At 33.5% G+C, this 27,995-nt stretch overlaps 1 protein-coding gene across 1 annotated transcript; it reads right to left on the bottom strand.

Moving 5' to 3' along the window:
- Positions 1–239: 239 nt before the first annotated feature.
- On the bottom strand, positions 240–25,996 carry LOC145694174 (uncharacterized). The gene is made up of 7 exons (XM_081770291.1): positions 25,899–25,996; positions 13,733–13,802; positions 10,959–11,008; positions 9,064–9,099; positions 3,126–3,255; positions 2,627–2,682; positions 240–332 (listed from the first exon to the last, which is right to left on the bottom strand). Exons 1-7 carry the CDS (start codon positions 25,953–25,955, stop codon positions 330–332), a joined length of 402 nt encoding a protein of 133 aa, XP_081626417.1. The 5' UTR covers positions 25,956–25,996; the 3' UTR covers positions 240–329.
- Positions 25,997–27,995: the final 1,999 nt, after the last annotated feature.

Here is a 27,995-nt window from a genome sequence, read left to right as displayed (position 1 = left end):
TGTGAGTAATAGTACAAATATTCTTTATGGAAGTGGATCAGATATCTTGACCAGATCAGGCCAAGCAAATTTGGAAATTTGACTCTCCGTTTATTTCACTAACTTTCTTATTATCTAAAACTTAGTTCTGAAAGTTACCTAAATTATATAAACGGAAAGACTCCTTTCATATATAAATCAAATATTTAATAAAATGTTGTTTAGAATGATAACATTTCTTTCTATTACACATTTTAAGTCTTCTCGTTCACAATATTGAAATATTCTCCACTTCGGATGTGTACAAATTATCGAGGTTGTTTTGCAGCTGCACTTTGGAAATGAGTGATTCACTATAAAAAAGAAATAGTACTATATTAGTATCTCATAATAGTACCATCTTAATATTTCTAATAAATCTTTCCCATCAAAATCATAAAAAGATAGATATTTTGTTAATTTCAAATGATTAATCTTTAGACTAATATAAATTGTTAAGAACTAGAAGGACTTATTCTAATCTGTACTTCTTGTTAAAATATCAACTGAAGTAGTGATGTACGTGCTTTTATAAGAAATATTTCAATAAAGTGACCCACTTCTTTGAAAATAAATAAAATGTATTACGAATGAATGTACGTCTGTTTGTGAAAATTGCAACATGAAGAAAGACTATTGTTAGTAGAATGAATTATTTATTACCGATTCATTACATGATTATATACATCAATTACTTATAATTTCAAAAGTGTACATCTCCGTCTCCCATAAACCAGTACATTTATTATGTTCTGATGTCTGCGTTTTTGTAGTTGCGTAGATATTGACTTGAAGCAGCAATTACATGTGCTACTGAGAAATCGCATACAACTCTGCAGGATCATGGGATGTTCTGGTCAATCATATTACACAAATGTTTAATCAGCTTTCTATCCGGCGACCGTGTTGGACAGGAAACCAACGGTATCTAATCTATTGATTACCTTACACAAGATGATTTTCCACAAGACTTGAGATGAGGCATTTCCATTGCACCGACTCAGTATGTTTCACAATTTACCAATGGTGTTGCTGGGCCCACGAATGCAGCATCCTGCTAAAACCATCGTAGCTCATCGTCGTTTTCTTTCTTACAAATCCTATCAGCTAGGTCACATTCTCTTCATGCCTTCTTTGATGTTTGATACTCTCTTTTTGAAGTTTATCGTCTGTTTTTAGCATCGATGCTCTTTGGAAAGTGATCCTATAGCTTAACATAGATCCAAAGTTCTCGCATGCCCATCGAGAATAGCGCTTCATAGGCATTCTTTATCTTTGCAATAAAATAGAACACACACAAACCAAGAAAATTACTCCAATATAAAAACAATATTTACAAAAAACAAGGAAAACTTAAAATGAAAGAAACTGAGGCAGACTTAATTTTTCCAGTCCCACGAATAAAAGCTGGGATAAGATTGCTAAAGGCCGCTAGTGCCTATCGAAACTGGATTATACATTTAAGCATGTCCTGGGTGTTATCTGAGCTCTGAGTATTCTGGACATTCTCGAGAATGTACAAAAATTTCCGTAGGACGACACATTCTTTAAAATATATATGAATAGTCTTACGCACTAAATACAAATTTGTGAGATGAGAGTGTCCAACATGCAAAGAGCCAAACTCATATCATCTTGTCAACTACTAATCGACGATGTCTGCCAATTTTAAACATACTTTTCACAGAGTGAAATTCTTTTATATTGGCCTGTTCCAATTCGCTTGTTAGTTTGAGCGCATACACTGGTTACAATGGCTGCAGAGCCAAGGTGCGGGAGAAGGCTATCCAGTGCAGTACTTGTCAAAATGACATCCTTGGATGCCATGTCGGAAAATTTTTTCTTCGAATGACTATATCTTCAAGCATTCAGAAGAAAAATACTACATATCCCTGCTATTGAAGCTTATGGCCTCTCACAAGAAAGTATTGCATACAATAGAAATGGGGACTATTTTTGATCTTCCAGGTACATCTTGGATGACATATCTGTGTTCGAAAGTGGTGAATGAAAGAAAGCGACAGAATTTTCTTAGTTACCTCTTTACACAAAAGAAGAAATGGGAATAGATAATGAAAAATTTTATTTTATGAGGATTCAATGTGAGAATAATAGATTCCGTTTTCTCTCTATTTCTTCTTTTTTTGAAACCTAGAGTGGAATGCATCTGAGATTTCCAGTAAGAAATGTCCACAAAGCAAAAATGATAAGAGACACCACGTGATATGTCTATATACACTGCGTATGTATTCTATGTTCCAAAATTAGTTTCCCGTCTTAGATTTTGACATTCTGTTGAAAGTGGAAGTGGAAGAAATCTTCAGCTTCGCTTGTTAATATTGGGCATTGTTACAGTGACAAGAGTGAGAGATAGCTAGATTGTTACAAATGGTATGATTTAAACTCCCCAGTATTAGGTCATATTATGGATAGTATCCCCCTCCTTATTCGACCATTGAAAATGCATCTGATAAATCTATTACTTCTGTTTAGAACATTAGATTCCTAATTTTGTAAGTCTATAGTAATTTCGCAGTCTAAGACGAAAGTATTATTATTAGTATTAGTCCATATCTTCTAAATTCCCAGTTTTACAAAGTATACTTACTTGAGCTATTGCTTGTACGCACATGTACGCTTCGAAAGCTTCTTGGCAAGTCGTAGCTAGAGACAAAAAAGAAACATGATCAATATTATGCACAGTTACATTTAGACATATTCATATCTTTGTACTTCTATATATGTTAATATTTCACTATTTCAGTTTGAGAAGAAACCAACACCAAGAACAGATACTTCTAACCTTAAAATTTACTTCTTTTTTTGTTCTATATTAACATTAATCATCAAACTCTAGAACTCATGAGTTTTATTATCCCGAAATTTCAGATTTCAGAGATCGCAAACCGAGAATGTAAGATTTCTTCACAGTTTTATGATAGAATATATTTAAAAATCATTATACATGTATACCAAAATTGTCCACATAATGTCTTATTGCGTTAGAAATAATATGTAATCAAGTAAAACATAATAAGTATTCTCTAAATTTACCAAGAAGAGTTCATAAAATTAAAATGTAAGAAAAGTTGTTTCCAATAGCTTACCAGGTTTTCCATTGCAATTTTTCTTTGCTTCCTGGAATTTTTGTTCGTTTTCCTCACTTTGATCTCGGAATTTCCTCATAATATTACACTGCTCCATAGGTTCAGTGTCGAATGTTCCATCTTCTCTAATCTATGAGTAGTTAGCATAACAAAAATTAAATAAACATGGTTTTCTATAGAATTCCTTATATTATTATATAATATAAATTGTTTCATCTGGAATTCCATGTATATATACTATGTCACGAAAGCGACAAAAAAATAAAGTGCTTCACGCAAACCCACAAGTTGATAAGTAAATAAAAATTTTATCTTAAAATCAAGGTTGACATGATCATTTTGCTAATTAAATAACAGAAATAACAGAAATAACGCAGAAATAACTATGATTTGGTTTCTTCATGAGGTTGTAAATGGGAACCTAAGATCAGAAACCCTAATTCAACAACTATCCTTGCATATCCCTTCCCACAAAACCCGGAATACCCACCTATTCCATCTTGCACATCCTAGGTTGACAATTATACAGAGGTCTCTTTTTCACCGACTACCCAACTATTATAATAATCTAACAAGTGAGGTGGACATTTTTTCGAGCTACCCGGTGTTTGAAAGAGCAATAAAACGCGTGCTGGCTAAATAATATTACTTGTGCACTCTTTGTTAATACTATTTATGTTACTATTGTTGTTTATTTTTTAAATTCTTTTTCTTTTTTTCTTTTTTTCCCGCTTGTTGACATTTCCCTGTGTAAAATGGCACAATTATACTGTATCTGGGAATTTGTTAAATAAATTAATAAATAAATAAAAGTAAATATTTTACTAATTATGACTGCGTCAAGAAGAAAGTGTATAGCTTCTTTCTTACATCTCACTGACTAGTGCTATTATGTTAAGAATTACCATTCTAGCTAACTTTTAAGCGTATATATTTGCTATCTTTTTAATCATGAAACGAAGAGACAGTACGCCCTTTCAATAAGCAGGTCAGTTCTTCAGTAGAATACAGGCCAAAGGAAACCAAAGAAAATAATTCTGGTTGGGAGAGAATCGAAAGGGAAAACATACGGTCACAGGATCTAAAAACAATAGGGAGGGGAGGGGGAGAATAGGTCCCCAAGATCCCCATCAAAGACGTCCAGAAATTGCCTAATAATAATGTTTGCTTCGCATTTGTGTGAATTCCCACTTGTTCAGCTTCTTAGCACTAATGTTGATAATTCCAAGTCTGTGGAACGTCTATATCAAAAACCAGCTTTTAAAAGCTTTCCTTGGCCATTTCTGGGTGTACTTGGTGTATCCTTAGAATATGGTAAAGACTTCCGTACGTGGACAAGTAATATTTTCGTGGTTAACTTGGCTATTCTGGTTTTCATTGTAAGCTTTTTGCTTCTTCACGCGGCTACGCGGAGTCTTGTATGAGTAACACGTCATTTTAATGGCTATCCCGATTCAGAATCTCACCAAAGATGAACAATCCCGGAAACACACAAAACACTTGTCTCATTTCATGAGAATACTAAAAGAAATGACTGTTTTTCGCACGGGAGGGATAAACTTTGGAAAATATTTGAACTCCTTCTCCCCTTGGGCTACGCATTTCGATGGAAGTTTAATTGTAGAAAAATCAATGATAGTATACTTTGTAGCATATTTTCAGCTACCATATTCCTTTGGAATACACCAGTGAATCATTGTAACATAATATTTAGAAAATACTTGAGATAAAATTAGTTAATATATTCCAAAATTCATTTCAAATGAGTAAATCGTGATGGGTAATAGATACTTGTGATGCGATCACTAACAACAGACCACAATAGGCATAACGATATCTAAATTTCCTGTTCCTTTTGAAACCAGAAAGTTGAAAAATTCTGTCAAACATCTGCTTACGTTACTTGCACTGAGGGCTTTTTATACAGAATCTCATCTTCCTAGCTTGAGGGGCTCGCGGGATACTTCACTTTTCACAATAATTCTGATACCCTTACTTGCGTACAATTATAGAAGTGATAATTGAAACTTAGTTCCAGGTATGCACTAGGCATGTTCCCACATTCATTTCGAAGTTTTCAGCTGTTTCCCCGTAATGTGAATACAAAAAAGAAAAAAAAAAGATTCCGTCGCTTTCAATGCGAGGGAATAAAATAGATAAAACTCTCATTTCATTTAAACGCGAATTTTCAAAAACTCTGGAACACGTGAACACTTACTTTTAATGAAATGTTTGTAGAATGAGTTTCATTTCTCTAGCTTCAGGGCTGTGTATGGTATTCTATTCTTGTCAAAGCATTTTACTTCCCTTTACCTCCTTTACCATACGTTGTTAAAAATATATATATATTTCTCATTTATTGATCTCATGTTTGATTTGATTTTTGATTTATTGCTATCGCAGCAAAAGGAGTTTTCTCCTCAAATCTTACGTTTCTAGCTGTAGTGTGACCTGACTGTCCATGAGTGAGTTACTTTCACTCTCTTATATAATAGTACATGTTGTTCCCTTTACTCCTTTCAGAACGAGTACTTTAAAATCGTTAAAATACATGCTCCCTTATTATAATTAAGAGTTAATGTAACAAATTTTATATCTCCAAAAAAAATCGTGGTGTCCGCATGAAAAACGTACGCAAACTTGGTACAGGAGACTGTGGTTTGATTGCCTGTCGGATCAAATGGTCTCCTATCCCACGTTGTCGTAGGTCCACGTTTCATATAGCCTTGCTGCTAAAAGGGACAATAAATGTACCTAGGTAAATCAAATAAAATAATTCACATCTTCAATTTAAGAGAATCACCACATTCGTCACTTTGTGGATAAATAAAGGGAAATTTTAGTGTTATAGAAATTGCCCACTTTTCCTCTTTTTGAACGAAAGCTTCAAAAATGGTGAAACATGCATTGTCCTGTCTCAAATTAAGAGTTTATATACAAGTGTTAACGTTTCCAATTTAATCGAATCCTCAAATTGGGCAGCATTTTCAATAAAGAAGGGGAAATTTGGACATTATGGAAATTAACTCCCTTTGCCCTTAGGAGTGGAATTTTCAAAAACGATTAAATACATGTCTCATTATTTTTATTTAGAAATTTATATACCAAATTTCACTTCTTCAACTTCAGTGAATCCCTATATTTGGGACTTTGTGAGTAAACAGTTCAATGTTATTCTTAGAAGATTCTTGAAAACAATGAGACAAGTATTCTCTTACTTTTTATTTAAGAGTATATATACCGAATTTCACTTCTGCAACTTGAGTGTGTCTCTTAAGCTCATCCCTTTTTAAATAAATAATCGAAAATTTTAATTTTACAGAAAAATGTCCCCATTTCACCGCATAGATGTTTCAATTCGCTAACATACATATTTCCTTATTGTCAATTAAAAGTCTATGTTAAATGTCAGAACTCTAACTTAAACGATTTCTTATATTCGACACTTTCTCATTGAACACAGGAAAATTTGGGTATTTTAGAAACGCCTCTGTTTTTTCTTTAAAAGCGGAATTCTCAAGAAGAGTGAAACACGTATTTCATTACTTTTAATGAAGACATTACATTTTGAGTTATTCCGCTCTAACATCAAAAATTCAAAAGATACACGATTCTCGAAACAAGAAAAACTCTCTTAGGATACGTATTTCCAAAAATTCTTTCTTACTCCTTGTTTCCGTGACAAATTGAGTATTATACCCGAATTTTACGTCTGTATTTACAGAAATATGGCATGGGCATTCATGAGCCATTTACTTATACTACCTTTTTTTATATTTTGTATATTGACTTATTATAAATATCGATTGTATTGATAATATGTACGAGACCATCTCTATTAGTATCAGGAGAACTTCTTTGGAGAGCAGAGGAATCAGTTCGTGCTATTTGGCGACTGATAGAAAGAATGTTACGTAAAATGATACCGTAAGTGTATAAGTTAACATTTCATGAAACTTTGACTGTAATATTAGAGTTGAGTTGAGTTGATTTTGAGTTTAACGGCCCTTTTCAGCAGCGAGGCTATATGAAATGTGGACCTACTGATTAACGTGGAATCCGAAGGACATGAGCACCTGCCGGGAATTGAACCCGGGCCTCCCACTGTAATATTAGAGTACAGGAAATTGTATGTAGATGCCAACGACATTTCAGACGTTCTCTATCACTGAACCTATTTCTTCGAAATTACGAGCGTATGTTTCAATTACATGAACAGGCGGACCATGATCGTGACGTCCTAGACGTAAATGACTTTCCAGTTTTTTAGCACTCTGTCCAGCAGAATGTCCAATTCTAATTTGTACTTGTTCCAACAAATATCAATCACATCGTTAACAAACAACTATTAGTGTGCCGGGTTTGCCAACTTCACTCTCTTTATATTTCCGCTTTATACACCATACTATAATATTTTATCTAATTAAGTTTAAAATGCATAATCTAAACAAATTATCAGTATAGTTATCTCTTTTTACTGTTAAAAGTATTAAATATTGTTTCTGTTCCGTAAGTTTCTCCTTTACATATGAAAACCGATTATTATTATTATTATTATTAAATAATATAAAAACGTTAGGTATTATTATTAAATTAATTATTTTAATAAATTTAATAATAAGTGTTGTTGCCGAACGCATATAATATTTACGAATCATAACAATATGTTTGAGATAGTGATATAATATAACGTCCTCTTTATTATCATATAAACACCTTGCCGTACACACTTACCAGCTAGAACATTATGACCACCTACCTAATATCTGGTATGCCCGCCTTTGGCTCGCAGGACAGCTGCAATGTGGTTTAGCATGGAAGAAATTAGACCTTGGTAAGTACCACATTTCCAGACATAAGTCCCTGATTTTTTATAAATTCTGAGTGGGGTGAGTTGATAAGCTTTACATCTGACATTCAATGACATCTCAAAGGTGTTCAATTGCGCTATGATCAAATTGGTATATGGACCATTGTATCAACTGAACTTAACCACTTTGATTCTTGAACCAACGTTAGAATTGCGATGTCTTTCCTTCTAAAGTATGCCATTTCCAGCTGGAAATAAGGCTGGCATGAAAGGGTGCATGTGATTAGCCTCTAGGAGCACTCCCACAACGGGTGACCCTGTGAAGTTTTCCCCAAGCAAAATGGTTTGGATTGTCGTCATCAGAATTGCACGTCTAAGCAGCTATTCTTCTGGAAGTCGATCGATATGAGGATTTATTGGAGCATGAAACATTGTGTCATTGCTCTGTGGTTCAATGAAGATGAGCGCATGCCAATTCCACTTGTTATCGGTTACGCCGTGCAGTTAACATTAATGCCATGTGAAATGTATGTTGCCGAGGACCACATCTAAATATGTAAATTGAGTGCCGTACTTTGTCCAATGTCAAAGTGTGTTAAATCCTGCTGTTCACTGTCCCACAATTTGCACCAACTTCTATGTTCTACGATTTTCGCCATGTGTGGTTGCCTCTTATCTTGTAGTTTGATGCTGCTGTCATCGTCCTTTCCCAACTTTGGAGGACACTAACCCGTTACAACTTGCGCTGTTTCCGAGATGTTCGTTTGCAGCCGTATGGCCATTGCAATCTTGTCTCTATAAAAGTCTCATATACTCGACAGTTTTTCCCGTTCATCACACTGATAGCTCAGGTGAGATCCCTGTCATCGCGTGGTGAGTGGTTCTGCTGTCCACTATGCCATCTACGTTAGCTTAACGACTTCGTTCAAAAAGTAGTGGTTGGCCATGGTGTTTTGGCTGGTTAGTGTGTATTAGAAATAATATCATTTGTCCTCTAAATGCAAAAAAAAAAAAAAAAAAAAAAAAAAAAAAAAAACTTCCCAGGAAATTTTTTCATTGTGATCCAAAAGAATTTTCTCATTGTGCATATGACGGACAATAGTCAAATGTATGTTGATTTTTACTCACCATGTCTTTCTTCTCCATCACACATTTAAAGTGGCACTGCAATTTAAAATAAAATTATTGTTGTGTCATTTTACTTAAGATAGTCATTGTTGATTATATATATATATATATATATATATATATATATATATATATATATATATATATATATATATTTGTAAGTGCAATAATAATAAATATTATTACTATTATTTTGCTTGGTGTAATAATGGTTTTATATTATGCTTAAAAGAAAATTCTTGCATATTGACAAGGATCACTCAAGTGGTATGTGACACTTAATATTTCCACCTGTATAAAAGAGATACCTGTGTAGAAAGTTTTATACTAGTGATGTGTGAATACCATTGAACAATCGAGTATGATAAAGTGAAATAGTTGCTTGTACAAAATAAATTAAAACTTTGCCATATTGCCTAATAAACATCAGAACCGTAAATTCCAACTAGTTATAAAAACAAGAAATTCAAATTGTCACACACAAATAATTATGAATAACAAAAGCAAGATTGACTAACAGAAATACAGGAAAGTGCATATCCTATTTCAATCTACTCCAAGTGATATGAATACAACTGAATGGGTATATTCAGTTATGAGACAACATTTCGATTTATTTATAGTGGCCTCACGTAGCATAGTCGCTAACGCTCTCGCCTTAGTGCAAGCGGTTCTGTGTTCGATTTCCAGTGGGTGGGACACTTGGTCGGAAAAGTGTTTAAAGTCCTTTTCAGGTCATCTGTCCTGAGTGAAGTTTCGTATGGTTTTCCTTCATTCATACTCGTCGAATGTCGAGAAGGTACCTAATATAAAGGTCCCAGGCTGAATAAAGGTCCCTCTTTCCCATTCCTTTCTTCCTTTGTTCCTCTCTCTCTCTCTCTCTCTCTCTCTCTCTCTCTCTCTCTCTCTCTCTCTTTCTCTCTCTTTCAGCAAACCTTGATGTGTATATCACTTGTATGAATAACATTTTCCATAGTATTAATATGTAATGTTAGGTAGACTTTACAAGGGTAATTCCACTACCAAATACTTTTGTGATTTATTTTTCCAATGTTTATTTTCAAATATTATATCGTGAGAAATAAACACAATTATGCAAGCAGTATTTACAAGTACGTCATATTATGCAAAGTAGCATGCGGCTATCAGTGCCTATTGACAGTATAAGATGGAGATAATACTTAAGTGGCAACTACGATACAAATTGTAGTTTCGAATTTTAAAAATTGACTTGATTCATTAGTCGATAGGAAATTGGCATTTCTTTTTTAAATTTAAATCTTTATTTTTCACATTCCAATATTAAGAATACATATACATATACATTTTTTCAAATGATAGCAATATCTTTTTTTTTTCAAATGATTGACATATTATGTAATGTTATTTGACATAATTTAGAATATGTGCTAAACGTATAAAGATTCTCAGTTGTAACATTTTCCGATTATACGTTGATTTTAGAATTGATTATAAGTTCTTAATTGTAATTTTTTTTATTATTTTGCTGCAAATATTTTAAATTTAAGATTATTATAAGATTTTCTAGGATTGTTTTTTAAATGTCCTTGCTACCCTAAAAATTAAGGGTAGGTCACTAAAACGAGAAAACCAAAAAATGTGATTTTCTATGAAACGGCTCCAACGATTTCGTTTAAATTTCACAAATCCACGACAATACATATGAGAGTTTTCACGTATAGAATGCTTAAAAATCGTTTTATTGTTCTTCTATTTATAGGAAATGAATAGCGGTTATTAAATAGATTATGCAACTATGTAGCACATTTTTCAGATCAAGTAGTATAACATCATTACTACGTCAAAATTTTACAGGATGGACAAAATCGTTACTAATCAAAGTTATCGACAACTAGAACGAAATCTTTTCTTACCTTTATTTTTTCATCTGGTTGGCCAGTTTCCTTGAACCTCATAAACTCGTCTGTATAGAAGGTATAATAATAGTTAGTATGTGTAAAAGTTAAATGCAAAAAATATAATAATAATCAATAATCGGTATTTGTGTTAAAATAGTATAAAGTCATTGAGAGTAATCGTTTATATTATTTTTTAAAAACATATATGTGCTTCTATGCCGAAATTAAAGATTAAATGTTAATTCAATAAATTAAATAAAAATTCATTAGAAAAAGGGATAAAAATTAAAGCAAATGTATGCTTCAAGTGGATATTTCCAAGATATTCATAACTGTCAAAATTATTGAGCTTAACTCTAGTATTTGCACAAGAAGATGTTCTGGCCCATTTGGTTACAAAGCTCGGAGATGCACCAATTGACCAAAGGGTGAGATGATCTGTTCATTTCTTTTGGAGTTTTGAAGCGAATATTCAAGACTTTCGCAAGAACTACTTTCATCACTGTACAAGATAAATTTTGACTTATATCATCCATTTAATTAAGCACATCATTTATAACATAAGCTATGTACATTTTCGAATTGCTGTGTTTTAAACTAAGATCATTTTTTAAAATGTCTTATACGAGGGCTACTATTTATATTTTGAGGCTTGGCAACACTGATTCTGGTTAGGCGCTATTTTTGTTTACATAGCAACGTTTGACATTGTTGACCATAACGTACTTCAAACGTCTTGTCATTAACTTTATTTGTGTTGTTTACGTTGACTTGAAGATTGCGTGACAACAGAAAAATGAAATTAACTCATGAAAATTTTCGAGCGATGATTTATTATGATTTTCGACGTGGATTATCAAGAGAAGAGTGCATCCATCAACTTACTTCCACATTTAGCGATGAAGCCCCATTCTTTGCCATTATGAAAAGCTCGTAAAACGATTTTCTCGTGCCCGCCATTCTCTCACTGACGAAATTCACAAAGGTCGTCAAAAATCAGTTGTTAGTGAAGAAAACATTAATGCTGTGCAAAACCAAATACTGCACGATCGTCATCAGATATACTGTAAGATTAAGGTAACCCTAGGCATTAGTTTCACTAGCATATATAAAATATTACATGATCATTTAGCTGTGAGAAAGGTTTGTTCTCGTTGGATCCCACATAAATTGACAAAACTCCAAAAGATGCTCGCGTCGATTGGTGTACACAAATATGCAACAAATACAATGGCGGTGCTTCGGAAGATGTATATAAGATTCTAACAGATGACGAATCATAGATATATGCATATGAGCCGGAACGTAAACAGCAGTCGACTGTATTTGTGTTTCAAGATGAACCAAATCCAACAAAAGTTGTTCGCGTTGAAGCACATCGAAACAAATGGTCGCCTTTTTTTTCTCGAGAAAACTCGTCATCTGGCAACTGTGTCTTTAGAGGAACGTAGAACGGTCAGCTCTGAATGGTACACAACAATTTATTTGCCGGAGGTCTTCGGTCAAATACGGAAAACAAACAAGCGCGTCGGATTTTTCTTCATCAAGACAATGCCAGCTCTCACATATCTCGTCTAACAACCGACTATTTGAACACTCTAAAAATCGAATTGATGGGTCATTCGCCGTACAGTCCTGATTTGGAATCCAATGACCATGTCTTGTTCCCGAATATCAAGAATAATTTGCGTGGACAAAGATTTTCGTCGGCAGAAGAAGCCGTTGATGCGTTCAAAAACCATATTATACAGGTGTCTCAAGAAGATTGAAAAAGTGCTCTGCAAATGGTTTGAACGAATGCAAAAGTGCATTGATCACAAAGGAGTATATTCCGAAAAGTAATAAATCAATTTTCAATGACAAATTACTGTTTCTTCATTGTTAGGCTCAAAAAATAAATAGTGGCCTTCGTATTACACATGAAAAATGAAATCGTCTGAAAGATAGGAAATGAGCTGGAATCCTTTTAATACTGTCTTCCAGATACAGAAATATAGAATTTTATTAAAATTGTGTATTTTAAAAATACAGGTGCTTCGCCCAAATATCATACCTTATATATTAATGAACTACCTTCAATATTAATATAATATAGATAGATAGATATCGTATACATATTACTGTATATCGCTTAATTAATTAAGTTAGGAGAAAAAGGAGGATTTTCGGAGGAATGGTCACTCCATTTTCCCCCACTTGCATTAGACATTGCTTCTGGCAAAGATATAACACGTTATTTACCACTCAGTGCTGTCTCTAGTACAAATATTTAACTCGCGTAGTTTGTGTGCGTGTCTAGATTTCTAGGAATATTGCCCCTAATATAAACTAAAGAAGAAGTTCGGACCCCACTTTAAACAACAGGTCTTAGTCTCAGTTTTGAACTAATTTGTAAATATCAAGCCAATTGAGTTAACCAGTACTCCCAACTGCTTACGACTTACTTAAGAACATATAAAGTTAGTTACTTAGAAACATATAAAGTTAGTTTACTTTTATTCTTGTCTACTTAATAGATAAGTTTAAAACTCTGCTAAGTAACGGTATTTTATAGAACATAAACAAAATCTTCAACTAACAGAAGCGTCAAATATCAGAGAAAGATGTAGTAATAATTCAAATCAAACCGTTGATGATATAATAATAAGTCATGGACAACTTTGTGCTGAAAAATATTTTCATGACCTAGCACCTGTGCATCTTAGATGTCACTTGCATTTACTCGTTCTTCGTGACAGGCGGATTAAATTGCATTTTGATATTAATACCAATTAAATCTCTTACCGTACCTTGTGTTATTTGAAGTTCTTGTGCACACTCTCTCATAGCTTCATCAAAGCCTCCTGCTTCTTGATCTTCCTTTAGAAAGAAGAGAAATGTCATGTTAGAATTTACTTCACAGCTCTACATTTACACTTTGTAAAGAAAAAATAGCGACACTTGCTCAAATATGGTTTTCACTACATACATTAACCAATATGAGTTTTTTTTTCATGAATTGCTGATAATATTACAATGAATATTCTTAATGAGCAGTTCATTCTTAATACTTGCGCAACAGTTTCAAGTTTTTGATATGAATATAATGAATTTATATCCATATATTAGTAGCTGTGTGTGTATTTGAGCAAACTTGTCTATAGAAAGAGTTATACATAAAAGTATAAAAGATCAACAATAATAATACAAAACAAAATATGAACTTTCTTAAGGGAAAGCTACAATGTATACGAACATCGGGAGGTACAGTACATGAAACTAGTATTTTCTATGTGCACCATGGGCTTTAGGAAGTTTAGGGTATCATCGAGGCCTTTTAGTAACAAGGCTATTGCAAAATACAACCTTGATTTCATGGAGTCACACCTGGATTATGTGAGTTTGGAGACTACACGAGTCTTTGAATAGTCATATTCATGAACCACATGTTAACGATTTTCACTCGGTGACATGAAGCATTATCGTCCTGGAAAACGAAGTAGTCCATATTTTCTTCAAAAAAGTAATCTTTAGTTGTTGTATGAACTTTATGTACCAGAATATGAAGATATTTTCATGCATCAAATGATCCTTCACATATATCCATTGTTCTGACGTCTTTAGCGATGAAGCAAACTCATACCATCACTTAGTAACTGAATATTTGCATTTCTTAAACAAAATTCTTATCAAGTTTCTTGCTCGTTCGTATCCACAACTTCATACCACCATCCTTTTCCACCATTCTAAACTTTTTTCCACGGAGAAAACGACGTGTTTCTAGTTGTCATAAGTCCAAGTTGCATATAACCTCTCAAACCTACGTGTTGAAATCCTCTGTTTTTTTGTTAGTTTCGACTTTCTACGCGGTTTCTTCTTCGTAATATCCTCTTCATACAGTCAATATAATACAGTTGTACGAGTAACTTCAGTTTTAGGATCATCTCAAATTATAGAAACGATTTTGGGGGAAATCATTCCTTAATTATGCAGTGCTATTGATTTTATTTGGCGATCTGCTCTGGGTGGTGCCTTCCTTTTTTTATCATACTTTTGACGAAGGATGATTTGTTATACTGTTTTTGGATGTGAATTACTCTTCCCGCCGTCAAATGGTGAATTTTGAGTATTCCACCCATCTCCCTTACAGATTTAACTTAGTTGTGCAAAGCAAGAATAATGTATTGTTCACATGGCGAAAAGTCACATTTCTTACTCATCTTATACTTGTTTACAATCCATATGTAGCAGCAATTTCATAAAAAAAAACACTGCACAACAACAATATTGCCACTTGACACTGTATAAACAATGAAAAAAAAGAACAATCACAAAATGTTATTTACCTGGCCCTACATATCACAAATGGAATGCAGAATTCTCACACCAATAACTTACGAGATGCTCGCATTGCCGAGCTCCTCCGTGGCTAAGCGGTTAGCGTACGCGCCTTTGGCGTGGGAGACCCGGGTTCGATTCCCGGCAGGAGTTCATGTGGTTCGGATTCCACGTTAATCAGTAGGTCCACGTCTCATATAGCCTCGCTGCTGAACGGGACGTTAAACTCAAACTCAACTCAACTCAGCTCTCAGTGCCAGAATATTATCGATATATAAACAATAAGCGCCGTTGTACACCATAGGTGTCACAGATAATGCATATGAACTATGTACCACTCACCATTTCCTTCTATTCCTCTTCTAACAAGCTGTACATGTGGTTTCTGTGTAAGATGCCTTGAGAATTGAGGTGTCGCTATTTTTTATTTACAGAGTGTATTTAAAAAATTAACTTACTTGATATCAAGACAATATAATTGAGTATAATGTATATTCTTAAAAGGACTATTATGAGGAAACAAGTACAAGAGAGACAAAAGCAATTATCGTAACGTTTTCCTTATACTGGAAGAACACTAATGTTTATTAAAAATAGAGCATACAAAAGGTATAACCAAAATAACACCAAAATCCGAGGTTAAGTGCCAGACTAATTAAAAATAATACAAAATTTATCATTTTTCTTTTCCTTGTTTTTCAGAAGTGAAAGGAAATAAAATCATAGATAATGTTATTCTACCACGGGGAAATATGAACCTGAAGAAGTTTCAGTGTTGTCATCCATAGAAATTACAGTGTTGCCAGAATAGCATTTTCCAAAAAATCTAAGTTAATACAGCGACTAGAGGAACACACTTAACTACATTTGATTACGTATCTTGTTGTTTTGGTATTCAGTGAACTACTTTTAAATAGTAGTTGTATTTAGTTTGTAGTAAACAAAATAGTTTTAACATACAGTTATTAAAATTAAATAATAATGTTATTTCTATGATGGCAGCACTAAAAATTCTTCAGATTTACATTTTCTGTGGTAGAATAACATTATCTATGATCGTGGTAAGTTGTTCTTCATTATCTCCTTCCACTTGTGAAAAACAAGAAAAAGTGGTAAATTTTATGTTATGTTTAGTAAATCAGGCTCTACCAGAAGTTAAGATTGCCGTTATATGGCGGACGCGTAACCAAAATAGCGCTCTCTCTTGTGTTTCTGTTGCTGTTTTGCTTGTGTTAGTGTTACCCCTCGCTCAGTCAAAGAAAAAACAGGAAAATAAAGTGGAGACTTGAAAGTGAATATCAGTAGACAATGCAGCATCAGCATGTGAGAGAGTCCTAACGAGGGACAATGAACAGTGTCCCAGGAACAGGTTTGAGAGACGGTAACATTTCGACAAATGCTAAAGGATTATTCGTGTGTGGAAAGAATGGATAAAAGATGGCGGTAAGTGGTGATTACAGGCTACTGGGCCACACAATATGACCACAACATGGGATCACAGTAGTTTTGTCCCCATATGGACGCAATGGACCGCACTTCTTTAAACACATTACTTGCTTGACGCTGAAGCACTGCAATAAGTGTGGACATATGTAGTACAGGGTTTAACGCTGTGTCCTACATGCTAGAATGTGCCATACATGCCATTGTGTCAGCAACCATTTACCAGCAAAAAAAAAAAAAAAAACTCAAACTGTAAGGGACTTCTTAACGCTGATACAGTCAGGTTGAGAGGCACAATTTATTATTGTTGTATGAGTAACACTTCACCCTATTCTGCAGTGATGGCCGCTTATCTGCCACATATTACCGTAGTGCAATCTGCAAACTTGTGTTGTTGAGTGGCATAGCGGGCGAACACCAAGTGCAATAATTTGGAGCAGCATTGGGTACGATATGAAATCTCGATTGCTACGTATTGCAGGCACTCTGAACAGTAGTCGCTGCTTTGTTGGGAGGTTTTGGGATCCGAAGTACTTGCCCTTCTTCAGGCAACTTCATATGCCATATTACAGCCACTTATAGCGATGAATATGCAAGGCTTCTTCAAGGAACGACGGATACCTACTTCTTTGACCTATGTACTCGCCTGACGTCCCATCTGACTATCATGTATGGGACATGGTTTGTCGGTGACCTGGTAGTCACAATTCTCCAGCAACATTGTTGATTTATTATTGATATTCATACAAATTGCGTGGAGAAAAATTGCTAGAACCTCTTTGACTCCATCCTACGACATATAAAGTTTCCTCTTCATAAAGATGTTCTATGATAGCTACAGTAAAACTTACTTTTTTCATAAAAGATCTATATATTTTCTTTGAAGCATTTCCATAATTCTCAATGCTTGAGATTATCAACCGTCAGGAATAAACGATGCTTTTAACTCCCTGGTGTAAGTGTTTCAGGATAATTTGTATTTAAAAAATACCCGTTTTGGTGCATATATATTTTTTGAAACTTCACAATTATCCCCATTACTTGAATAAAAAAAGCAATTAAGACTGAGAAAGAGAGAGAATCTTTCCTTCTCTTGATTAGAGGTCAGTTTCACGATCTTCTATTCAACGTTATTGTATTTGTACTTGGATATTACGCTGGTTACATTTTTGTGGCAACAATGAAATAAATGCCAATTCATTTCTCTTATTAAATGTGGATAATCGTATTGTACTACCCATTGAATGTTTACTAATACTCTCAAGCAATCCTCAATATTTGGAGCTGACGTTGTTCAAAAATAAGGAGTCACTTCAACCTCCCTTCACAAATCTCCCCTCTTATTTGATACAAGAAAGGCGATAGTGAAAAGCGTCCTTCACCAACTTTGAAGATCGTTTCCCAGAAGTTTTGCTTCATGTTGTCTTTTGCTGTTTCCCAGACGAATGTCCAAAATGTTCCAAGTGTAGTGAAACACTTTAAAGTCCTCAGAAATATGAGCGTACTGCAAGGGGTTATGACTGCATTATGCAGTATGCATTATACGGTCTGAAATGTAGACACTGCTGCTGAAGAAATGCTATGATATTTTTATTATTCAATAAGTTTTGTCATTTTCTAAAATTTTACACTTACATAGTGATTAACTATTATGTAACAAGAATTGTAGGAAACAAAAGATGGATCAAAATATTGCGATCTTGGCCATTAATTAGGTTTCGGATAAGAGGCACAATTTTTGAACGGTCCTTAATCCTCTTTTTACGTATTTTCCACATAGCACATCATACTGAGTTAACTGATAGTTTGGGTTTGGCTATACTATTTATAGGTCTCCAGATATAAAGCGGACAAGAACATTTTGGATTAAAATATATTGGATCTCTTGATCCAAAAATAAAATACAGTATTCAGATTCTATTTGAAAACGTAACACTTTGTACCTGATTGGCAACGCTGACAACACAATAACCTCCAATGTTCATTAGTTTCATTCTCCATGTTAGTGTAAATGTATTTGCACAGACACTATTCCACTTGATTGTATTATTCCTATAATATTTTCAATCACTTTCCCATAGTATGCCATTGGAAGGACTCGACATTTGAACACTCTGTATCTCGAAAACGAAGCGGTATCGGACCCATGTTAATAGTAACAATTTTACTTATTTGGATATCCGCAATCACTTCATCACTTTTGGCCACGCATTAATATTACACCTTTTGTCGGTGCGCCTGGAAGAACCGTTATGTGTTAAAACCATAACTTTTCAGGAGAAGTAAGAAACTTCCGAACTCTAAAAATTTTGACGAATATACACTGAAATACTTTAAAACTATAATAAAATTGATTCTGCGTATATTATGCACTGGACATTGCTGTAGCTTGTTCCAACAGTATTATGTTACTATTTTTGGGTTTACGTAGCATCTTTTGCTCCTTTATAAGCACATAGAGGATTTGTATAAATTAATCAATGCATGATGAGAACCAGAAGCCTTTAATTTTAGTCTATAATTTTTCATTGTTGTGGCGAAACAATTGCATATTAACTTATGACATTATAAGGGACGCTGCCAATAGCTATCTGGTTTATTTGCACGACATAACTCATTTTCTACAAAAATGTCACATAGCGGTTCTTTGAGGCGCAGCGACGATATATATATATATATATATATATATATATATATATATATATATATATATATATATATATATATATATATATATATATATATATATATATATATATATATATATATAAAATTCGGATACATCAGATTAGATTAATAACTTTAAATTTTACCGGCTTCGAAATGACAGCACCTAATGAAGCCACTTCAATTCTTTCAGATTTTTTTTGTTTTTGTGGAGTAATCAACACATCGCTTAATCATTTGCGAGAATATTTAAGTATTACAGTAATTTTGCATTTGATCAAAATGCAATCCAATTTGTACTTTCGAATTACGTCCAAAATCTCAGAGAATATGAGTCACAGCTAGTCAGGCATAACGTTATTTGACAGATTACAGTTGAAGTTAGTAAATGTGTAAAAAGGATTTTAATTCGAGAAAACATTCCGAAAAAATTGTGCTATTTTATTTCGATAAAGGTGAAAATACTACATTATTTTTTGGTTAAAATATGTTACTAAAAGGAACATCTCAAAATGGTTGAGTCCTCTTTGTTCTGGAAATATCGGTGTCCAAGATGGTCATCGCAGTGGGCGACTAATCACAATGAAAGATGATATTCTTTCAAATGTTGAGCAAAATCATCGTGTAAGCAGTTATGACATCACAAAGAACCTAAACATCCATCACTAAACTTCGTATAACAATTTTGGTAAAGCTGACTTTGCTTGACACATGATCTCACTCAGAAACATTTATTCGATCGAATATCCTTCTGCGAATCTCTACTTAAACGTAAGAAACTCAATACATTTTTCACGAAGTCATTGTTCCGAACAGCTTGCCAGACGGTGATGGGGATTTCATTCGATCAGTCAATGTGCGGAAAATCGGCGAATATCACAGTTTGATAGAATCTGATTGAGATTGCTAGACAGCTGAAAATCATATCAGGAACGGAGCGACGTGTCTGGTGTTTGCGAGCAACCGTGCTTAGTGTCTTCCAAAAATATAAAAGGACGGTCAAACCAATACCAAAAGACAAGGCACAGCCACATATCCTTAACAATGTCGGACATTGTGGAGTGTCGGGATTGCTAAAACAGGTTAAGGCGCAATCTGTAAAGCAATTAACAACCGACCTTAACAGAAGACAAAACACAGGTGTGTATACTGAAGACAGTTCGTCTACACTCTTAGATACGGGCCTCTGTAGAGGACGTCCTACACATGTATTAATGTTAAAACATGAAATCGTTAGATCTTCTAATCGGACAATTGGATTCTTTGGAAATTTTTGTAAGCAATACCTTGGAAGTAATACGTACTCCTATCCCACTACGTCTCGTTTTCTTTTTGTTCTACGCCTCTAATTTTGCTGTACTATATTTTAACTGTTCAAGCTGTTTTCAAGGTATAATTTACATTACAACGAGATTGTATATCTAATCTATAAATTACTTTCATTTTTAAGTGTAGCTATTTAGTTCAACGGTGCTTAAAGGTGCACAATATGTTATCAAGAAGAAGAAGAAAAATATAGAATATATGCTGTTGAGATAGATTGATGTTCATGTAATGGTAGTGGCTATAACTAGAGGTAATTGTTTGTTTCGTGTTGCTATGACAACATAAAGATTATTATTCATGAAATTTTGAGAATAAAATTTAGTTGTTCTATATATTTGACGAGCCTAATTTCTAAGGTATGCAATTGTTTAGTTTTTGCAATTAAGTGTTTGCAATTAAGTGTATAAATTAAAGTACCGAATCGTGTTGACTTACTAGAAATGTGGGCCTATATGTAAACAAAAGGAATAACGTTACATTATATATATTTAGATGGCGGTCACAGCAAATGAATACTAAATTTGAGCAATTGACACTACAAACACAGCAACTGACTCAGCAAGCACAAGAGATGGATAATAGGTTCCAGCAAATGGATAGCAAATTACCCAGCAAATGAATACTAAATTTGAGCAACTGACACAGCAAACACAGTAACTGGCACAGTAAAAACAACAGATGGATATTAGATTTCAACAAATGGATAGAATTTGAACAAATTACGCAGCAAATGAACACTAAACTGGAACGAACCGACTGTAGAATGGAACAAATTTTACATCGATTTACAATTGTACAAAGTTCAGTGGAGGTGGTTGAAACCCAAGTTAATTAGCATAGCAAATCAAATTAAAGTTTTACAAGAAGAAATAAACACTATCAAGGAAAGGATCGTTACCATAAATTATAATCTTGAGTAGATCACAAATAATGACCATAAGCCGAATAAACCCAGATTAGCTTTGGAAGAAAGTGATATACAGGAAAGTTGTACTGAGAGTGAGGATAGTGCTTCCAGCACCGGGAAAGAAGAAAGAAGACCGTATTCATGTCAGATACCGGAAAACCAGATAAGTAAAATATAATCATTTGAAACAGTCTCATAATCATCACCATTTCAGATTTAGTGAAATAAGGTATTTAACGAAAGTTAGTGGAAGGTCAGAAGATACCTGCCAGTGTATTTTTAGAAAAATTCAGAGACGAATACGATTTAGTTGGGGTAGACAAGTCTAAATTTCTTAAGATTTTACCACACGTTTTAGTGCCACCCTGTTCTGTTTGGTTCAAAGCGATCAGGGGGAGTTTACAAAATTATTTTGATTTTAAGAACGCACTGCTTTCCAATTTTGAGAATGTTTTTATGTTGGCAAATCGAGACGCTTTGGTTCAAAACAAACAGTACGATCCCAAAATTGATAAGAATCTTACTGATTTTGTGATTTCTGTATATAATGAGTTGAAATTAATTAATCCATACCAACAGGAATCACAAATCATAGCATTGATCCGGATATTGATACCTTTCAGACTGCAGCAAATATTGATTTCTGCACAATGCATTAATTTCAATCATCTAATTATGATATTGCAAAATTTTGAAAATCAATCAATGATGCAAAGTAGCACTAATCGAAACCAAACTAATAACAATCGAAACCAAGCTAATCATATTCCAATCCGAATTATCAATATGCGTGAAGAATGTAGTCCTAATGTAAGAAATAATTATATATTCAATTATATTGGTAGTAGTTCCGAATCTAATTTCAGAAGAAATAGAAATAGTAATCGTATTACATTTAGAAATCAGATAAACAGTACATCTATTTTTTCTCGAAATGGATTTCGTAACAATTTCATAGGTGGCAGAAATTCTCAAAATAGAAACCAAGGTACAGTGGAAGCGAATAATAGGCAGAACTGTATACAAGATTGTGGCGTACAATGTAACTTAATCGAATTCTTTGGTAATATAACTTAAGCTAATGTTGTGGCGTCCTAGAAAACATATTCAATTGATTTTTGTTTTATTTCACTTTAAATATTGTAACGATTTCATTTGTCGTTTGTACTTTGTTTGAATTCTATACAGATAATATAAATAATGTTCTTAATGCTAACTATGCCTTAGTAAATAAAACATGTTTTACTGAATTCTAACCCACAGAAATTTTGCTAGTACTTAATATAATAATTTCTTTATTTGTATTATTCCGTTATATAAATCAAGTCTTGTTTTCTTTCACTTTGAGTATTGTTATGATTTCTTTGCAATTCGCTTCACTTATCAATATTGTGTTTTCAAAATCTTCTATAATTATCTTAAGTATGCCCAAATGGAAGAAATACGTTATGTAACATTTCAATATACTTTAACTTAATTTGTCTAGGAACTCCAACGATATTGAATTAAATAATCTATTTTAGGACCTAAATAATCAGCAGAAGGATCGTATTTTGAATAAGTTCTCTTCTTGGGTAATATTATAAAGTTAAAATGAAATTGATTATTAATTGAATGTAAGATTATTGTTGAGACAAAATGAAATTTATATATATATATATATATATATATATATATATATATATATATATATATATATATATATATATATATATATATATATATAATTTATATTTGTGAGGACTATTCGGAAAGTAAGGTAACCACGTATGTAAGATATCTAACTGTCTTCAATTGTAATCAATTTAAGAACTCATCAACGGGAGCCATATATACAACGAGATTGTATATGCAATCTATAAATTACTTCCATTTTTAATTGTAGCTATTTTGGGCAACGGTGCTTAAAAGTGGACAACATGTTATAAAGAAGAAGAAGAAAAAATGTAAAATATATTTTGTTGAGATAGATTAATGTTCATGTAATGGTAGTATCTATAACTAGAGGTAATTGTTTGTTTTGTGTTGCTATGACAACATAAAGATTATTATTCATGGAATTTTGAGAATAAAAGTTAGTTGTTCTATATACTTGACGAACCTAATTTCTAAGGTATGCAATTGTTAGTTTTTGCAATTAAGTGTATAAATTAAAGTACCGAATCTTGTTGACTTACTAGAACTGTGGGCAATATATGTAAACAAAAGGAATAACGTTACATTATAACATCTTTAACATAATACATATATTATGTAATAAGTTCTTCCTTACGTGAATGACCAAATGAATGTCTGCCTGTTATATTATAAACGGGACACTAATGAAAATAATAAAAGGAGTTCCTATGAATCTGTGGGGTAAAATATCATGGTTTAGAAACTACGGTCGTACAAAGCGTGTAAAAGAACATCGCAATACAAACTCAAGGAACCACGTAGCTCAGAATGTAACAGCGTAAAGAACGTAGCGCGTACGCTATCCGGAAGTGTACTATGAGTACATAAGTGATTAATCACAAAGCATAACTTATTTTTAAACATGTTTGAACCTAAAATGGTCTAAAGTATGCAAAATGGTAGCCTTATCAGCAGTGAACACGAAAAACCGAAGTGTTATGCAACGTCAGTATTATGAAGCTAGCAAAGTGGCCGAGGACTCAGCTGAATTTTCCCACAAATATTAATTTAGGATGTGTGAGGATTCTAAACTTTCAGAGTTAATTAATCCTTGAAAACTATATATATTAAGTCAATCACTTCAGTGGCATACTGTTTGTTGCCGACGTGAAAAGTATTTTGTCATAAACCCAATCGCTAGAGGGATAAAATTGTTATTGTCATTCCCGACACCTTAGAAAATTCGTCTTCCTAAGCAAGTAAATGTTACTTTCTCCAAGAAATTGTAGTTCCAATTCAATTCGCACCATGTGGGAACGCTTGTACGTTCGCTTCACCAACATTTTTAATACACTGAAATTTAATATTGTTAAAATTTTGGTGTTTTCATCAGTAAGATATTTCGCAAAGGTCTTTCATCCATATTGTATTATTATTATTATTATTAGCAGTAGTAGTAGTACCGGTAGTATTATTAGTAGTTATAGTAGTGGTAGTAGTAGTATTAGTAATAATAGTATGAGATTATGCAACTTTTCACAAAATAATAAATATAAAGACATCTCTTGAAATGGCGTATATCTACGTCGTGTTTAACTCTGTCCAGGTTTTCCTTATAAAACGAAAAATGGTAGGTTAAGTGAGTTTCATTTCACAGAGTGAAACTACCGTAAATTTGCAAACTATGCGATTTTAATACTCAAACTTGAAGTAGTACATTCATATCTATTCGCTGGAATAGGGTAATAAGATCAAAGATTAAATCTGTTCCTCGGATCCTGAATCTACATCAAAAAGCAATTATTCCCTATCCCTTACTGTTTTTTGTAATAAACTGATAACGGCTGGAATTTAATTCGTTAATTTGAACCATTTTGAGTTTGAATAGAGGCTTAGAAAGGAAATTAGAACCCTTTCTTGAGTCTCTTAATCGATTGTATCAATCAATTCTCAATAACTATTACCGTTTCTGTTCTACGAAAATCAGTATTAAAACCGTAGTGAAAACCAGTGTTGCGGGTAGTGACAATATGTTCTCTTGAGTGTCTAAAACGATTGCAGTAACAGTTTGTGGCTATCTATTATCAATTTTGTACTATGCCGATAAATGTGGAAGCCGGAAATGGCTCGTTGAACTAATTCCGGTTTGAATAGAGTGTTTGCTGAGGTAATGGACTTATTTTTGTTACGCCGAATCAATTTCTAAAAAGCTTCTCTACATTTCTTACTGTTTTTACTCTGAAAGCTATCGAAAAACGGAAAGAAGGGCGGAGATATGCTTTCTATAAACCTTCCGATACTTATACATAGCCTAGTTTTAAGGCCTAAAATGAAATGAAATCGTTAATTAAAACGTCAGAGGCAATTGTTCCTTGGGCTGAAGGAGACAAATGGTTGCTCAAGAATGATTATTAAGTCATAGAATTAGAATGTAGAAGATGAGATAACTTCCAGGAAGCTCGCGGACAAGATGACGCTTACCATGCACTAACATGGTCTGCGATAGAAACATCGATTCTTGAGAGGGAGATGAGTTTAGAATAAATTACAGGTGTATATCGTAGTTTTCCATAGGCCTATGTACCATTAGAAGACTAGACGCTAACTTCGTTAAATTAAACTAAATTTATTTTATTTTAGTGTTCTTTTAAAATTAAAGTTTAACGTTTAATACTTACATCGCAGTTGACTGCTACAAAGACTAGTGCAATAAGAACGAAATGTTGAATCTTCATAATTGAATTTGTTACTACAATGTATACTTTCGTGTGCTTAAGACGTTTGTTTCTGAGAGAACTTATAACATATATCGTGCTTTATATACAATGTGGCAAAGGAAGCGAATGTCACCCTACTCCAGACTATGATTGACAATTTTATTCTTTTTTAATAAAGCCATGAAATTACTATGTGTGAAACATGTAATTTTTTAATGTTACTACGTCGGAAATGAAAATGTCACAAGCATGACACAATCTTTTCTGGATGATTACAGCTTTTGTATTTACATGTTCTTCCTTCCGTATAGAAGACTTGACAAAAATATTTAATGAACAGTTTATACTTGCTGCTTGTATTTGTAAAAGATACATTTAACAATGTCTATACAATTATAATAATCCTTTCTTTTTCAATTTTCATATGTGAAGAGACACTCTATTAGCAAAAGCATTGTGTTTTATATGAAGACACTCAATATGAAGACATTTATAAAAAAATTAAATTCAAGGTAATCTTGTGGAAATTAAAATCTAAAAGGAAACAGAAAAGAAAGATAGAAGTAGATGCAGTCTTGTTCAAGAAGTCTTACTTTAGAAGATCGTATGCTGGCAACCGTACATAGGAGTTCCCAATATTTTGGTTGTAATAAACGAAGGCCTCAAGTGGTTAAAGAATATCAATATTTGTTTAATGTCAACTGTAGGCAAGAAACTGAAACAAAATTAAATCTTTTGAGTTTAACTTGCCACAATTATGCCCTTTAGGCTAAGGGAGACGACGAATGAAGCTTGTAAATGACGACGAAAGAATTGGTAAAATGAAAAAAATGAGAGGAAACGTAAGTACCTCTAAAAAGCCAGGAGGAGAAATGTTAACTCTACAGTACAGTGATTTTGAAAGAGAGGTGGCTGACCAGTTTTCCTTGACCATTACTTTGCAGTAGGGAGAGATAATTTACTGATTCACTAGTTCCCATACTGGTTGATTTTTGGTTCATGTACTGGAGAATGGACCGAAAAAAAATGTATTTCCGAAGTTTTGATTGTAATGTTCTACGTATCGATTTTGTGTATAAGAATCAGTTCCAACTTGCCACGTATAACGTACAAGTATACTTCTACGCTCGCAGCCAAGAGAGAAAGAAAAGAAACAGCTAGAGGGAAACAGCAAAATAGATGAAATGGAATAAAAACAGGTTTGGCAGTGTCTAGGTAATTTATTAGTCATGAACACACAAACAATGCACCTGCAAAGGAGTCAAGAACGCCTTGTCTGCCTATCATTACTACCTTCTATCAACACAGGTCCGTTATCCCCCTCCCCCACATTCAAATAGTAGAATATTTTGTAGTCAGCTGTTATGTGCGTCTTATGTGCGCTTATGTGCGCCGAGTTTCAGCTTATGTGCGCACATATTTACACATCAAAAGGGTAACGCCTGAGTGCGACATTCGAATCCAGACTTCAAATTTCTGTGCCAAGTAGTATTCCATATTTCCGCTTATGTGCGCATAAAATTAACATTTGTGCGCGCATAGGAATGAAGAAAATCGATAGACAAAAATGTACAGAAAATTCATGACTTGCCCTAAATCAAAGAATAACAACTTGAAGTTTCTGCAGCAAGTAATACTCCATATGTGCGCCGAAATGCACATAATACTTTTAGTGTGCGCACAAACAAACGCAAGATGTATTGAAAATCGTAAATCAGTGAAGTTCAAAGAGCGCACTTAAAGCAATGTTATAAGATAGAAACTTAGAACAACATTTGTTCTTTTGTGCGTCATATTTGCCCTTATGTACGCTCAATATCATTTTCTGTGTGCATATACTAACACATGAAAACAATGATAAAAGAGCACTCTATCAGGGAAACGCCTAAGTATGTTATTTGAATTAGGACTTCATATTTAGTTGTCAAGTAGTATTCTATATGTGCGCTTATGTGCGCATAAAATTTCCATTTGTGCGCGTATAGGAACGAAGAAAATCGATAGACAGAAATGTACAGAAAATTCAAGACTTTCTCTAAATCAAAGAATAACAACTTG

Source organism: Thermobia domestica, chromosome 9 (genome assembly GCF_964235325.1).
Source record: "Thermobia domestica chromosome 9, izTheDome1.hap1.1, whole genome shotgun sequence".
Classification (NCBI taxonomy): domain Eukaryota; kingdom Metazoa; phylum Arthropoda; class Insecta; order Zygentoma; family Lepismatidae; genus Thermobia; species Thermobia domestica.
The sequence above is the reverse complement of the archived record's forward strand: the minus strand, read 5'-3'. Positions and strand labels throughout refer to the sequence as shown.

Excerpts from the sequence above, each read along its gene's own strand:
- LOC145694174 (XM_081770291.1), bottom strand. The coding sequence starts at position 25,955 with ATGAAGATTCAACATTTCGTTCTTATTGCACTAGTCTTTGTAGCAGTC. Across the intron at positions 11,009-13,732 it reads AGAACTTCAAATAACACAAG|ACGAGTTTATGAGGTTCAAG; the intron begins GTACGGTAAGAG and ends CCTTCTATACAG. Across the intron at positions 2,683-3,125 it reads AAATTGCAATGGAAAACCTG|CTACGACTTGCCAAGAAGCT; the intron begins GTAAGCTATTGG and ends TTTTGTCTCTAG.